General features: G+C 38.2%; 1 protein-coding gene across 3 annotated transcripts in view; it reads right to left on the bottom strand.

The window, feature by feature from the left end:
* Positions 1-14418, bottom strand: part of nfatc3a (nuclear factor of activated T cells 3a) — a 65211-nt gene extending 50793 nt beyond the window's left edge. The window contains exon 1 of one of the 3 annotated variants that reach the window (XM_067593242.1): positions 13845-14418. In XM_067593242.1, the coding sequence (XP_067449343.1) occupies positions 13845-13935 (91 nt within the window). In that variant the 5' untranslated portion in view covers positions 13936-14418. Of the gene's footprint in view, positions 1-5045; positions 5796-13844 lie in introns of those variants that run through there. The other 2 variants (XM_067593233.1, XM_067593251.1) reach the window with 2 other exon arrangements.
* Positions 14419-15236: the final 818 nt, after the last annotated feature.

The raw sequence follows: 15236 nt of genomic DNA, 5'->3' as shown, positions 1-15236 counted from the left end.
TTACTGTGCAGAAGACTAAATAAAACAGAAAATATTCACATTTGAGAAGCTGGAATCAGAGAATCTGGAAATTTTTTTCTTAAAAAGTGACTCCAAATGATCAATTAATTATCAAAATAGCTGGCAATAATCTATTAATCAACTAATCATTTAATTGCCGACACATTTGAAAACAGTAAACAGTATCTTTGAATTCTGTGGTCTGTAAAACAAGTACAAAATGTAAATGCTCAATGCTTTAAAAGCATTTTTGAAATGTTTCTTGAGACAGCTATATGTTATCCCTCTCACAGAAGACACGATTCTATTTCTACAAATGTATCAGTCCACATCAAGAGATACAAGCTGCGTGACAATATGTAATCTTTTTTTATGCTCTGAGTGACAGTAGGGATGCACCAACTTTTTCTTTATTGATTTACCAATTCCAATACCTCATCTCAGGGGATTTGCAGATACGGATTATCAATCTGATACCGCTGCTCTTTTTCTCAAATTTGAAATATGTATACCTCACTATGTGGAACTCTTTGAGATCATTTTTATGTAAGGTAACAACATGGCAGTTGGTGGCCCACCGTGACTTAATGTAACTGATGGCGACAACACTGAATGTTGTTATTGATGAAGAGTGTATACCTTGTTTAATGAATTAAATAATTAACAATAATTCAACAACAGTAACTTGAAATTTGAATCAAATAAAGCTTATTTTCCCAACCTTTCTAGAATTAAAGAATTTATTTTACATTTTTAACATCAGGGTTGATATAAGTATTTGCAGTGATTCCCAGCAGAGCCTTCAAAGGCAAATTTAATTCCTTCCCCCTGGGTTTTCCAAGAACTCTGCAGCTGGCTGGTTGCCTACATTTCTAAACACAGAGCTTGTGACGCACATGCAGACACTTATTGTAAGGGTTGGCCTACACCTGTGGCTTTAAACCTTGCTGACTGGGTTCGTGCCAAACCTGCTGGTGATCCCTTTATGTGTTGGTGGTTAGGACTGTGTACAAAAATTCAGTGAGAGTGAGAGAGAGGAATCTATATGTAAAAGAGAATAAGGCAGGCCAGATCTATCTAGAGTCACGAGGTGTAGAGCACACTTACAGTTTAATCCTGAGGTATGGGTCTCAGTTTAATCTGGCATCAGTAGAACCTTGTTATTGTCTTGTCCTGTAATGTTATGTTAGACTTACATCAAAAAGCCTTCCTGTCACAGCAGACTCACCAGCCAGCAGAGGCTTAACAATTGCAGCCTAAGCCAACGTTAACATATGCCTGCAGCTAAATTAAGCTCCTAATTAACAATCTCATGCCGTGATAACATTATGGGATAAACATAGAATGCCAAGTAACCACCTGAGCTAAATACCCGCCAACGCACAAAGATCCCTCTCAAACACATCCCTTATTGTCTTTATGGTACATTCAATTGGTATTCTTAAAAAGATCTCAGGAAATGTTAATATTTTATCAATATTACTAATAACCTTTAACTTGTCAAAGTGCTCAACAAAACTATAACAGTAAAAAAACATTAAAAGAGAGTTTGTTTGTTTTTTTTAAAAAAAAGTAAAATAACATAAAAATAAATACTGAGCATTTGCCAATTCATTGCCCAGACTTGAGTTATGTTAGCTTGTTAAAACTGCTAATGCTAGAACTCATTTTGAATCATTTCACTGGAGGAAATTCAGAGACATCCAGCACTCAATATCAGACAAACACTTGATATACTCCACAGGGAGCATATAAATAAAAAACAGAAATGGACCCACAACAGAGCCCTGGGGGACCTGAAGGCTGCTCTTCTCACAACACAGGATGACACATGACATGTTTAAAAGGTATGAGCAAAGCCAAACTAGAGTCATATCACTGATGCCAACAAAGCTTTCCATAAGGTTGGTTAAAAGGTTGTGGTGCACCGCATCAGGAGTTAACACCAACAAAAAGTTTGGGAAACCCAGTGAACACAGCTATATTTCTACTGGGAAAAATTTGTTTTTGGCTGTATATATACTTGACAACATTTCAAACTTTTTTCATGCGTGTATTTGCATGACATATCCCAGGACAAGGGAAGTATTGCTATAGAAGTAGTATGGTTCGATGAAAGGAAATATCATTACTCATAGCTGTGTTCAAAAAAGTGTCAGTCAAGGTACAACTAAAACTAAGTAGTTTTGAAAGCTGAACAGCTAAAAAAGAACTATGGGAAAACTAAAGAGCCTCTCAGCTGCAGCATGATATCACTACCACACTCACTAATACATTAAAAATATTCCAGCCTTAGTTGAAAAATATAGTAGGAGGTTGGGGACATATCTTTACGAACCAGTTGTGTGTAAACACAGGTGTTAAGACTAACCAGATTATTATGGTGCATCTTAACGCATGCTCCAACTCTTCCCTTTAATTTGGTTTCTTCCAACAACCTAGTTTTTTGTGTGCATGTAAACACAAAACTTGTCGGACAGTTCATGTATATATTCATTTTCAGTGAAGCAGGATGAATAGAGAGCTACAGCGCATTAGGAGATTGGCCTTCAAGGCGAACACAGGCAGCCTGATGGCCTGCAATAACCCAGAGCAGATAACATCAGAGGCTACTGATAGCAGGGGTGACATTTAAACAATCTGCCAGGGCTGACCGTGCATGTGCCTGAAAAAGTCAGCCGGAGAGAGAAAGAGAGAGTGGGAGAGAGAGCAATGGAGAGGGACAGACAGGGAAACAGAGCTTTTGTGTGCCTGTATGTGTGAGAGAAAGGAGAAGTGGGAGAGACAGAGTGTGTGAGGGAGACATACAGAGCAGAGAGAAGCAGAGAGAAGTTGACATTTGCAAACTATGGGTCTTAGAAAGCATAGCAAGACTACAGTATATACACAAAACTGACAAAGTGTGTCAACCAATAACCTCCAACAAAGTTCATAACAAATCACATAGATTATTATACTTTATACACTGTTCCTGGTATACCCAAGCATCAACAAGGTAATGCTAGGTATAGAAATAAGTCTATATTTATCAACCTTACTAATCTTCACATGTAAACAATGGCCACTCCAACCTCCTGGCCATGACCTCTCTATGCAAAGGTTAATTACACAACTGTACCAGCAGAGCAACTCCCCATTCTGAGTCAGGCTTCTTTAGTACAGGAATGGATGTTGAAAATATGGTCATGTGCTAATAAGAAATGCAGTGTCCTCATGTAAAAGGGTCCATCTGCTCTGCTTGGGAAGAGAGCCTCATAATGGTCCTGTTACTCTGTATCATGCTTGTAATCAGGCCAACACAAAACAACAGAAAAAAAACTAGCCGGAAATAATCAAGGAGAAAACAGGAAGACGACAATTTCCCCTTCAAAAATATAAATGTAAGGTGTTTACGTCCACAACAAAATCTAAACCAAAACCCTTTCTATACATCTTTTTCACAGCTCTACAAGTCCATACATGTTTAACAAGATGACTAGAAATTCTTGAGTCCCAATTCATGTTTTACTCTTTTGAGTATAATAGCTACTGTGTGTAACAATAACAAGTGTAACCTCTGAAAGAAATCTAATTTCAAAAGAACATCACTGGATAAATAAAAGCTTTTAAACTTTCAATGCAGCCATACTGTAACTACATCTCCTACATTTCAATTTTATCATTCATTTTTGCGTGAGCATCCATAATTTTGTATGATGTTAAAACCTCTATTTGCAATTGGTGTGTAATGCCCTTTTCGTCCAGCTGTCAGAGTCCACATGGTCCACATTCCAATTGTGACCCACGTAGTAGGGTCCATTCAACCACATGGGCCCCAGTTGGAATGTGGACCGTCATCCTGTGAAAATCTAACTGGTGCATCACAAGTTTGAAAGTGACTAATGAAGTCCTTGATTGTGAACACTTAATTTAAACATTTTCTTACTTATCCCACCTCCTATCGCTGTTCATATCTAATAAATGACCCTGCAACAATCATTTTTTCTTGATAACTGAGTTTAGAATATGTCACACTGATCACTGGACACATAATGGGAGTGGGACAACAAAAACTGCATGGGGGAGAGGTGCCAATACCGAGCATTAGCCTGACCAAAATATAGCTTTGAGTGGTAGCCCAAAATAAAATAGGATTCAAACCACCCTAATCCCTGTGTAGCAAGCTGCGCCCCATAGTAAAAGTGGACCAGAGAGAAAAAAATGCAACTAGATGCAAGAGTTCAACAGCTTTCTCTCTGGTGTAATGCAGCCTCTGACATGTTGATACAGCGCAGCCAGCGGTAGCTTCAGTTACACTAAATTTAAACTAGACAGATGCCACACATAGTTACTCATGCCTCGCCCCAGGAAACAAACGTCTCATTCATCACACTGGGTGCTGGGACCCCTTCGGTTCAGTGGGGTTAGGGGGCACCCACATGGTGATCAGGCCCCACATGTGGACCTCATGCATGACTGTCTGACCGTTGACCTCTCTGTCTTTTACGTTTTCATAGATATTAGGACATGTAGCTCCATAAACTCGCTTTTTCTCACACATACAACCTTTCATCGGTAACTATAAGATTTACAAATATTTTTTATAGAAAATTGCTTGTGTAAATGCCAAACACTCCTCTGACCTTGCTCTTCCTTTAAAAAAAAAACAAACTAAAACTGTTTTTTTTTTCTTTTCTGTTTCTGTTTTTTTTATATATCTATTATCATAAAACAACAAATTAAAATAATAAAAAAAATATTCAGGAAAACAAAAGACCCAAGCTAACTGTACATTAGCAAAGTGGGAGTTCAGTGCAGTGAATGCAAAATGAAACATATCAGGAAAATTCAATGTTGGACATTTAACATATTTAACCTTAGACTGGATACCTGTCACTAAATAAGTAAACAGTAAAATGTTTCTATCTTCTGTTACTTTAGGGGAGGTTTAATATTATTTCTGACGGACTTCAGGACAGCTTGTACTCTAATGACAGCTGTTTGTTAGAGTTGTGGTTCCCACCCCTCAACCTAAAAGTCTAGACAAACACATACACAAAACACACCTGGCTAGAGTCTGGGAGTGCCGACACACTCACCTGGCGATGTGGCGCACAGCATTCTTCCACTCCTCTCCTCGTTAAGATCGCAAAGTGCTTGAGCAGTAAAAAGTTGAAGGCTGCAGAGTGCAGACGTGCTGGGGCGAGAGGGGTTCTCCTGCACTAAGAAAGAACGAGTCACCAGAACCTGCCGCCTGCCCTCTGCCACTCTCTTTGGGAGCTCAAAATAGTCCACCATGAGAGCGATGTAATTTCAGTCTTTCAGTCTTTCCCACGACAAGGACTGAGAGGATCGTGCTCTTCGTTCAGAGGAGCAGAGCAATGACAACAACATAGACAAGGGCAAAATAGCTTTCTCCACTTGCCACTCTCAATATGATAATTTCATTATCATAAAAATGTGCACTGACATATCTTCATATCGAAGCATTACAGAGACAATCCCACAGGTACAGGAAATGTCACTGCATATTAACAGAACAAAATCAAACCTGACTAGTTCTAAGTGGTTGTGGTGACTGCTGGCATCTGGAGATTTCATTAGCCTAGATCAGTCTCTCTGATGTCACTGGTGGTCTCTTTCAAATCCAGAGAAAGCAGTGAGAGAGGAAAGAAGCCTCAGTCATCCTGGTGCTGGGTCTACAATGCTCTGTGCTGTTATCGTGGCAACCGACAAACCACAAAAAAACTTCTTTCAACATGTGAAATAAGAAAGAACAGGAAAAACGTATATGGAATAAATGCAACAAGATAAAAGAAAGGTCTAGACAAGTAGTGTGAACAATAATGCTGTTCATGTTCCCCTTACCAGCGGCTACAGAGTGGTGTGCCCCCCTCTCCTTTCATTCCAGGCTGCCATCTGAACCCCACATGGCATGTCTGGGCAGAGAGCCAGACACCTCCGCTATGGATCTACTACTCTGCCACCCATAAAGGGCACTTCTGCCCCCCTGCCTCATACCACCTCTAATGCCCAATGAGGCAACTGCTCGTGACCTGCATAACCCTAATTCACCAATACCTATTTCTACCACTTCACAATATACACTCTATCACTACTGGGGTAAGTGGTATTTTAAGGGCCCAAATATATGTTGTAACATAAGATGGATAGTTATTTTCATGCATGAAAGTACATTCAAAAACAGCGAAGGGGAAATATGTTCTATAATTAGTATGTACAACCAGGCTTTCCCTGTGTGATACTATAGATGAAAGCAAGTTGGAGGCCACCGCCTGCAGCATGTGAAACCATCACACACAAACGTCTAATACAGCCACTTTCAGTGCCGTTTGTTTCACAATGACAGTTAGCTGTAAGCTACAAAGTGAAAAGGTCTGACACTGATGGCAACACGTAACGTTAGTTACATGAATTGGTTAGAATTATTATATAGGGCTCCTGATTTGATATACCCAAGATACTTCTAAGAAAGTTTAACTGAAAACAAAGTATGACAAAATGAATAAAATATACACTTTATTCCTTTTTAGGCGTTAAGTGTGCAAAGGCAGTGTTTGAACTTTGATGGCTCTTCATTTTTTTAAAATCATTTTTATAGTAGTTCTAATTACAAAAATTTTCATTTTTCAAATTATTTAGTTAATTTCTTATTTATTCGTATAGGTTTTGAGATATCTGCTTTCAATTTTGGGCCCCACCTGAGTACAATGCGGATAGGGTTGCAACTAGCAATTATTTGCATTGATTAATCTGTCAATATTATTTATTCAATTAAATGATTGATCATTTAGTAAACCTCATCATCTACAAATGTCAGAAATTGTTTTTTTGTACCAACAGACCAAAACCAGATATTCCAAATACAATATGGCACCAGTGGATGTTTTGTATTTTCCTCCTTAAATTACTTCAATAATTTTTTGATATTTTAGAAGCGACAATCAATTGTCAGTTCAATTTCTGACGATTGATTTATCAAGCGTCTAATCATTACAGCACTGAATTTGAGTCAATGAAATTTCATTTCTGGTGCACAAAGGATTGAAAAATTATGTTTAAAGTCAACAGCAACTCAAAACAATGTCCCAGTTACTCAAGAAGATCCGCAGATCTCACTGCAAACAGTTTTCACTGACTACCTTCTACTGAAGGAATAGTCCCTATGACAAATTTTGACAGCCAGCTCTACTGACTATCCAGAGTAACTGAAAAGACATTTTGCTGATAAGTTTTTGAATGTAATTTTTCATCGCTTTGAGGGGCATAAATTAAATTCCATGTATCTCCATTGTATTAAGATGGGGCAGAGGTTTCAGGGGTAGATATCTTCAAAAAACTAAATTACCTGTATATGTAGATACTAAGGGTTGGACTAATAAAAAAAAAAACCTTAGTTGGCAAAAATCCAAAGTGATCAATGCTGCCATTCAGGTACATTTTACAAACACAAGATTTAGAGGCATAACTGAAAATGAAGTCAATGGAAAGACGTGAATGGAGAAGAACGGAAGCAGATTTGCTCCAAGTACCTACAACTAAGACACATTTGCTCAAATTAAAAATTGTTACAATTTGAAATGATTGTATGGTTTGTGGAGTTGTATTATTTCAGGGTTCAACATAACCCATGGCCTGATGGCCCAGGGCCAGTAAGTTTATGCAGGACAAGTTCGTCTGCGACATGAGCAGCTAACTTGCTAGCCAGTTAGCATCCTCACTGCATAGTTGTGCGCAAGTCTTCTGTGTGACTTTGACAGCAGCAGTAGCCTCTGCAGGAGACACACAACTCTCTGTTATGTGTTAATCACCAAGGATAATAAATGACAACATATACAGTTTAATTAAAACCAACGAAATCTGCTGATCACCAGGAGTGTTTTTTATGACATTATTGAGATGTAGCCTTCATCTCTGTGGCTCCTGCCAGTTTTGTCAATATCTAACACAGAAATCTCTGTTTATTTAACTTAATACAGGTTTAAACCCAAAGTAACTAACCTGAGGTTTTACCCAGAGGGAACACAAAACAAATGCCATTATGTTTTTTCTTTCACTGTTCACTGTTAGAACATTTCTGCAGATCTCTCAGAATTTATTTAATTGTTAATGTTGATGTTGTTAATGTTAAGGTGCTTCATTGAGTTTATTATCAAGGTCATCCATACTCGCTGAAATGTTATTATCATAAATTCTCTTCTTCCTATGTATTCCGTACTATCTGGCTTTACACAAAATAGAGAGAAACCTACATTTATACACCATTCATTTACTGATACAATATGGGGCTAATTTTATATTTTGAATATTTGTGTAATATATCAACATTACATATCAATAACTAAAGGAAAACAACCAAATCTAAAGGGAACTTCAATGTTGTACATATTATGTATAATAAATCACATATCACAATAATGGGAAAAAAAGTTGTTTTCATTTTTTGGCTGCTGGGCCAGTGAAAATATACAAGGGGCCAGTAAAACTCTGATCTACTGACCAAGTGGGCCAGTGGGGAAAAAAATGTTACGTTGAACCCTGAAGGGAAAGAGTCTGTATGAAAATAAGAGAATTCCCTCGTAAGTCTATAAATCAGTTTGTCTGAGCTGTCACACATAGTCGCTACTTGTTATCACAGTAAACACTAGTCAGGAGAACTCTGCCATTGGCTGTTTGTGGCCAAAAGACAAAGGCTGAAAAACCACTCAAGTAGTGAAAACAAGCTGAAAATTCACCTCACTTTGTATCTATATACAGATTTGCAGACTGCAGAGTTTAAGTGAGACAGAACACCAATGCTAAGATTTTGACATAAGCCAGTCTACAGCCTTTTGCTCCATATTGCTCATATGGCAAACAGATAAGAATCCATTGACCTCACTTAATTTTTCCACTCATGAGTAACACTGTCGTTTTGAATCACAAATTATCATTCTACTATGTATTTTTAAACCATTTTAAACTACTTTTTAAACTACTTGTTGCTGTATTAGTTTTAAAAAGTTAATTGGCTGGGGCAAAAGCTGCATGAGTTTATTGCAGTAACAAAAATAACTGGGAGAGTAATATATTATGTGTGATAAGCTAATATCAGCCAATAATATTAACCCACCAATTTATCAGTCTGGCTCCACTGCACACCCAAAAAAGTGTAATGAAAAAACATCAGCAGAATTTTGCAACAATAACCCCATAGCTGATCACAGCCAAAACACAAGCACATGTGTATCAAATTTTAACTGACATGACCAGAGCCAAATTCTTTGCCAATTGTTTGGCCCGTCAGGTTCAGGCCTTGCTAACAGTAAGCACTATTCAGCCTCTAACTTAAAAGTCTGGTATTACAAAACCTGTTAGCCAAGTGAACTCTTTTGTTGATCATATGAGACCATCTCCTGGATCTACACTAAAACAAATGTAAATGCAAACAGTACCAACATGGTATCAGGTAATTTCTCCTACTAAAGGTGCCTTTAGACTGTGCAACAGCAATAATCTTCTAAGTTTATTGTATGTCACACTGTGCGAGACAGCTCTAATAAAATCTTGGTCAGACTGTGTGATATCAATTTGAAGCATGTCAAATTGTGAGATGAATGCATGGTGAATCATAGTGCTATGATGTAAATAGAAAAAAGTATATGAAAACATCAGTTCATCAGTTTGCGTCATCCATCTGTGCCCCTTTGGTTTGTGTATGCCATGGATGTATTAAGGAGAACAAATGTGTTTTTCCCCTAATGTTTAGTCAAAAATGGCACTTAGAAAATGTCACGCTGGCCAGTGTATTTTGTGTCATTTCATATTGTATTCTCATTGGTTGGTTTGTAGATGCAGGTTGTAGCAGCATTCATATATGGAGAATTGGGTCTTAAATTTCAGACACTGTAACATTTTGCCATATTTCTCTCACGAATCGCCTAGGGACAGCCCAAGATTGCACAGTGGAAAAGGGAAAATTCTAATGACCGTTTTTACTAATTTAAAGACACCTGTTTTGTCACTATAAAGCTGTTGTTTAGCCTTGATTTTAAAGCTTTTCTTTGTCCTTCCCTCATTTTTTTTTTTCAGTGAATTTTAAATGATCCAATCTCATTCCTCACAGCTGATTCACAGAGGGACTTGTTCTTCTATTCAGCTGACACTGTACATAATCAGGGGAAAACCCTTACAGTATGTTGGGCCAATGTTTCTGAATAGAACAGTGGAATATTTCACCTCAAAGAGGTGACTGTTTCCTGAGCAACAAGAAAACACTCAGAGAGTGCAAGAGAGAGAAAAGACCAACACACATATAATGAAATAAAGAGGCACAGAACAAAAAAGACAGACGAAAGAGACAGGGCATTATACAGTAACACACTGTTACATAGATTTTAAATCACATTCACATATGCAAGTAGAAAAGCTGAAAGTCAGTAGGATAACTAGCAGCTGGGCTGAGTGAGTAAAAGTGTAAACAAAACCAAAATTCACTAGCGGGCTCCATAAAAGAATAAGATGAGGAGAAAATATTCAAAACAAAGATGTAGTGGACATTACTCACAAACCTTAGCATCAACCTCCCATAACAGCACCCTTTTCATAAAGTTAAGTACAGTATGGTAATGCATTGTAACTTTTGTGCAGCTGCTAAAACAGATATAAAAAATGTGGCACTGTTATTTTGTTTTTCTTTTGGGAGACATAACCTCTCCTTTTTACAACACTTAAATTTAAAAGTCTTAAGAACTGGGTGCACGGATATTGAAATGACAACAGTCACGGCCCAGTTCATGCAACATGCAACAATACGAAGCTTAGTGGAGCAGAAACCTGTCACATATGCACAGTAGAGGTTCTCCAGGTTGTTACAAAAACAAGCCCTGACTTGAGTCTTGCCTTGAGAGAAGGAGACCAACTCAGGAGTGTGCAACTCCCTGTTAGTCTGGCTGTGTGATCCTGTATTACACTCCAGTTATTAATTTGGACAGGCGCCCCCCTTTTGGGCCAAGTCATACAGTCCGGACCAGATTAAAACCACTTGCACAGTGGTGCTTTTATTCCTACACTTATTCCAACTGCAGTTTTTCCCCTCGTACCATCTCCAAATCAAACTTCTTTTTTAATCTAAGGAAAATTTGATTTAAGATTGTGGAAGCCAAACCTTCATGGAGTCATTACTTTGCCAGAGTTTCATGAAAAGGACACAGCCGGAGCATTGAATGGTTCCAATGGTTTCGGCCCAAAGACAGAAACAAATGAAGAATCTGAACAGACCAAGGAAAACGCCAATTGAATTCATTTCCATTTGTGGGTTCAAATCCAGCTCTCAACCTTTGTTAACTCACTCAGCCTCTGTACAATTTGGACTATCTAAGGACCCTTTCAAACATACATTCCCAAATATTAACCAAATAAATAACCCAAACCCGAAAAGGCAGCAACCTCTGTCATTCATATGATGCACTGTGAATTTCTAGCTATATTTCCACAGTCACTTTAACCGATTCCCATACTTTAACTGTGCTGCTTGGTGCAGACACTACTACTTTTGTGTAGACATTGTGATAGAGGGAGTTAGATATTCAAATCCATCCCTACCAATTTTATGGCTCCAACATTACATCATCTGGAAAAATTGTCTTGTGCATCATTTTAGATACATATTCCTGTGATTCTGTCTGAAATATTTGGCATCTTTGGATGCCTGGGGATCTTGATTAAAATTTCAAACAGTTTGTGAATTTGTGATGATGGATTTGCCAAATGCTCTGTGATAGTTCCACATGCAAAGTTTCACAGTTAAGTAGGGCCATGATTATTTTCATTTTCTGCCAATTTTTTCTCAAATAATCAATTAACGCTTTCGTCTACCAAATATCAATTAATCAACTAATCATTGCAGTGTTATAGTTTAGTTTCCATTTAGAATGTTTACCAAAATCTAATCCATTATATCTGTTCAAACACTGTTCACCTCAAACACTGTGAAGCTTCTGCTGATCACTTATTTGTTTGTATTGTCGTTCTAATACTTTTATGACTTCTATAATTAATAATTAATCAACAAACCCTGACACTGCATAGCCTATACTGCTCCCTTCCTCTCTACTTTGGTTTTAGTTTGAAGGATAGCCTACTAAACGAAAAATACTATCCCCTGAGTTTTGTAACTTTGTTAGGCATTTTCACTTTTGTAGGACAGTCTAGCCTGGGGGAGAGAGAGAGAGAGAGGAAAGAGTCATGCTGCGAATATACTCGTCTAGGTTCATTAGATTGCAAGTTTTGGTATTGACATATTGTGACTGTAATCTATTGTGTGAACTTTTTGTTTAACTTGACATCTAAAAAGCAGATTATGGAAGATATATCCTGAGGGTAAGGGAAGAGGGCTTATGACAGGTTATCACTAATTTTCATGTTTTTTTTATGGTTAAGGTCCTTTGTGTCTCTAACATTTGAGAAATCTAGCACATGAAACAAATTTAGCAGCAATAGTGGATAACCCATAATTTCAATGGAAAACTGATTTCAATGGCAAAAATTCATGGTGCAGTGTAGTTTTTAGATGAAAATGAGTACGAGACAACAGGTCTTGCTACCTGACTTATCAGACTTAACTTTCCCTGCACTACCTAGAGATTAAAAATCAAACATTATCATCATATATCAGGCACCGTATGGCATTAAAAGTGCACCCAAAAGAAAAATATAAGTGGCCTACATGGCACCAGGTAAACTTGTCAAAGTACAGAGGGCCACCTCAGTATGTATGTATGTATATATGTAAGTGTGCCTGGTGCTCTAAAAATTTATTTTTGAGGTCATGGCTCACTACATAAGGGAACGCATTGACCATAATTAGTGTTTTGGTTCACTTTCATAATTTTAAAAGTATTATTTTTATTTGTATCTTTTATTATTACAATATTCAATTTGTTCTCCATTAGAATTCATTTATTTGTGGACACGGTGGAAACAAACTGACTTACGTTAAAGTAGCCAACCTGTAATTAGCTGTGCATTAACACAACAGGTCATCATTCGTTGTCTTTGTTGCTGAAATAAATATCTTTAAATGTACAAATATCAACAATAATTAATATCTCATGCGTTTTTTCTAAATTGAGTTTATACATTTGTAATAACAAAAAGTACATTGATTAAAATTATCAATTATATACAACACAGAGAAATGTTTACATACAATAAAGAGGTCGGCATTATATAACGTTACGATAAAAAATCCTGTCCTGCTTTTAACTCATTTTGTAAACAGCAACTGAGTAAGTTTTGACAGTATTTGCAAGTGATGCTTTGCAGAAACGTGCCTCAGTGACATTCAAGCTGTCCCCCCTCTCAGCCATACTTACTTACTGTATCAACCAAACTACTGTATAAGACTGCTGCAGACTCCCGCCACACTTTTACATGGCGTTCACGGCAAAAGTGACGAGCTATCTGTGTGCAGAACTTATGGGACATATTTAAAAGTTATATAGGAGTCTACATACTGTAGGGTAATGACAACACTTGCGCTAACCAGCTAGCACGTCAAGCTAATAATGACAGCTGGTGTTGTGGACATTAGCTGGGCGACCGCGATAGAAAAGACGCGAGATATTTATTAAATATTTCCATTTCTTACCCAAAAAAAACAACTCTTGTTTGGGTCGGTTCCTCCTTTTTTACATTGCAAACAGTATCGGGATTGCGGTCGAAAGTTGGTAGGGTAAATTGAGCAAGCAGTGAGTTAGCGGGGTGAGTGAGTTAACATTAGGTTACAACACATTGTGTCGTTAAGTTTACTAGCAGTGTATTCAGTATGAAACATGCCACTGGGCACCGGGAAACACACGGACCTGTGGGGCCTAGCGGCTGCTGCTGCTCCTCCTCTCCGAAGATCAGTCTGAAGTCCAGCTCCTCATTCCCGGGGCAGTTTGCAGTAGTCATCGGGGTTTGACAGCTCGGGTTTTACCCCGCCACTCGACCGTCGACCGCTGGAGCAATTTATGCTCTCCTAAAATGTCACAACATTTACCGACTGCCACGACGCCGAACTTCAACTTTTGTTCATTTAAGGTTAACTCAGGAGCTTCTAGCCATACACGTAACCCGTGTATGTTTCCCCCCTCGTTTGTCAAATCCAAAAGAGTCGTTGGCTCCTCTCCTCTCTTCCTCTGGCACTTACACTGGCGAAATTGTGGCTTCAACTTCAGAGAAAGTCGCCTGCCCCCCTCTGTGCCTCCTTCTCTCACTCTTTCGCTCTGTCCTAGTCAACGACAAAGGAGCGCTTTCACTGTCAGTGTTTAATGTTCGCTATAAAGCCGAAGAATTGTCCGTAAAATAGTTCCTCTATCCCTCCTCCTGTCTCTCTCTCTCTCTCTCTCTCTCTCTCTCTCTCTCTCTCTCTCTCTCTCTGTCTCTCTCTCTCTCTCTCTCCGCGGAGCTCCTATCCCAACTTTTACTAAACCCCGCGTGACAAGCCAGTTCCAGCGGTGACGTCAGCAGACACAACACAACACAGGACACACACACACATACACACACATTGCTCCTCGGCTATATAGTTAATAAACAGTTTATTAAAGACTTCCAAGGTTGTCAGCTTAAAGTATGTTGTTTTCTGAAGATGTAATATATTTTGTAAGTGGAGTTACATTTTGGTGCCTGTAAAGTAGAATAATGCACAGAATAAACCCAAGAAACATGTAGCCTTAAATTCAGAAATGTTTAATCATATTTTCAATTATGTGTAATTACTGTGAGCTTTCCTTATGAACCAAAATGTACAAACATTTGAAAATGCAAACCTTTTGACCTTGCAACAGTTAGGTCTTACAGCCATTTTTCACTATTTAATTGGCCCTCCATTCTCTTCCACCCACCACTAAATTACATCCGATTGTGCCTAACCTTCAACTATGCCTTTTTGTATGGTTCCAGTCCAAGCCAGGATTGGTAAGTATAATGGCATGATGCACTTTTTACCTTTTGATCCTCAAGTCTGTCAGCACACAGGCCTATTAATTTCTAATAAGCCAGTTTAGGCTTGTGAATGGGGCTGTAGGCAGAGAAGAATAGACATCTTGATCATGGCTTTTGGATGATACTCAGGTTGTAGATGGTGCAACCTTAATAGTATCTCAAAATTAGTATCATTGAAAACATCACCTTTTGTGAACCCGGAGTACACAGTTATTAATACCTGTATTTACCTGCCACTTTTTGTCAGGATTCTCTTCTGCTTAGAT

The sequence above is a fragment of the Thunnus thynnus genome, chromosome 1 (assembly GCF_963924715.1).
Source record: "Thunnus thynnus chromosome 1, fThuThy2.1, whole genome shotgun sequence".
In the NCBI taxonomy this organism is placed as follows: domain Eukaryota; kingdom Metazoa; phylum Chordata; class Actinopteri; order Scombriformes; family Scombridae; genus Thunnus; species Thunnus thynnus.
The sequence above is the reverse complement of the archived record's forward strand: the minus strand, read 5'-3'. Positions and strand labels throughout refer to the sequence as shown.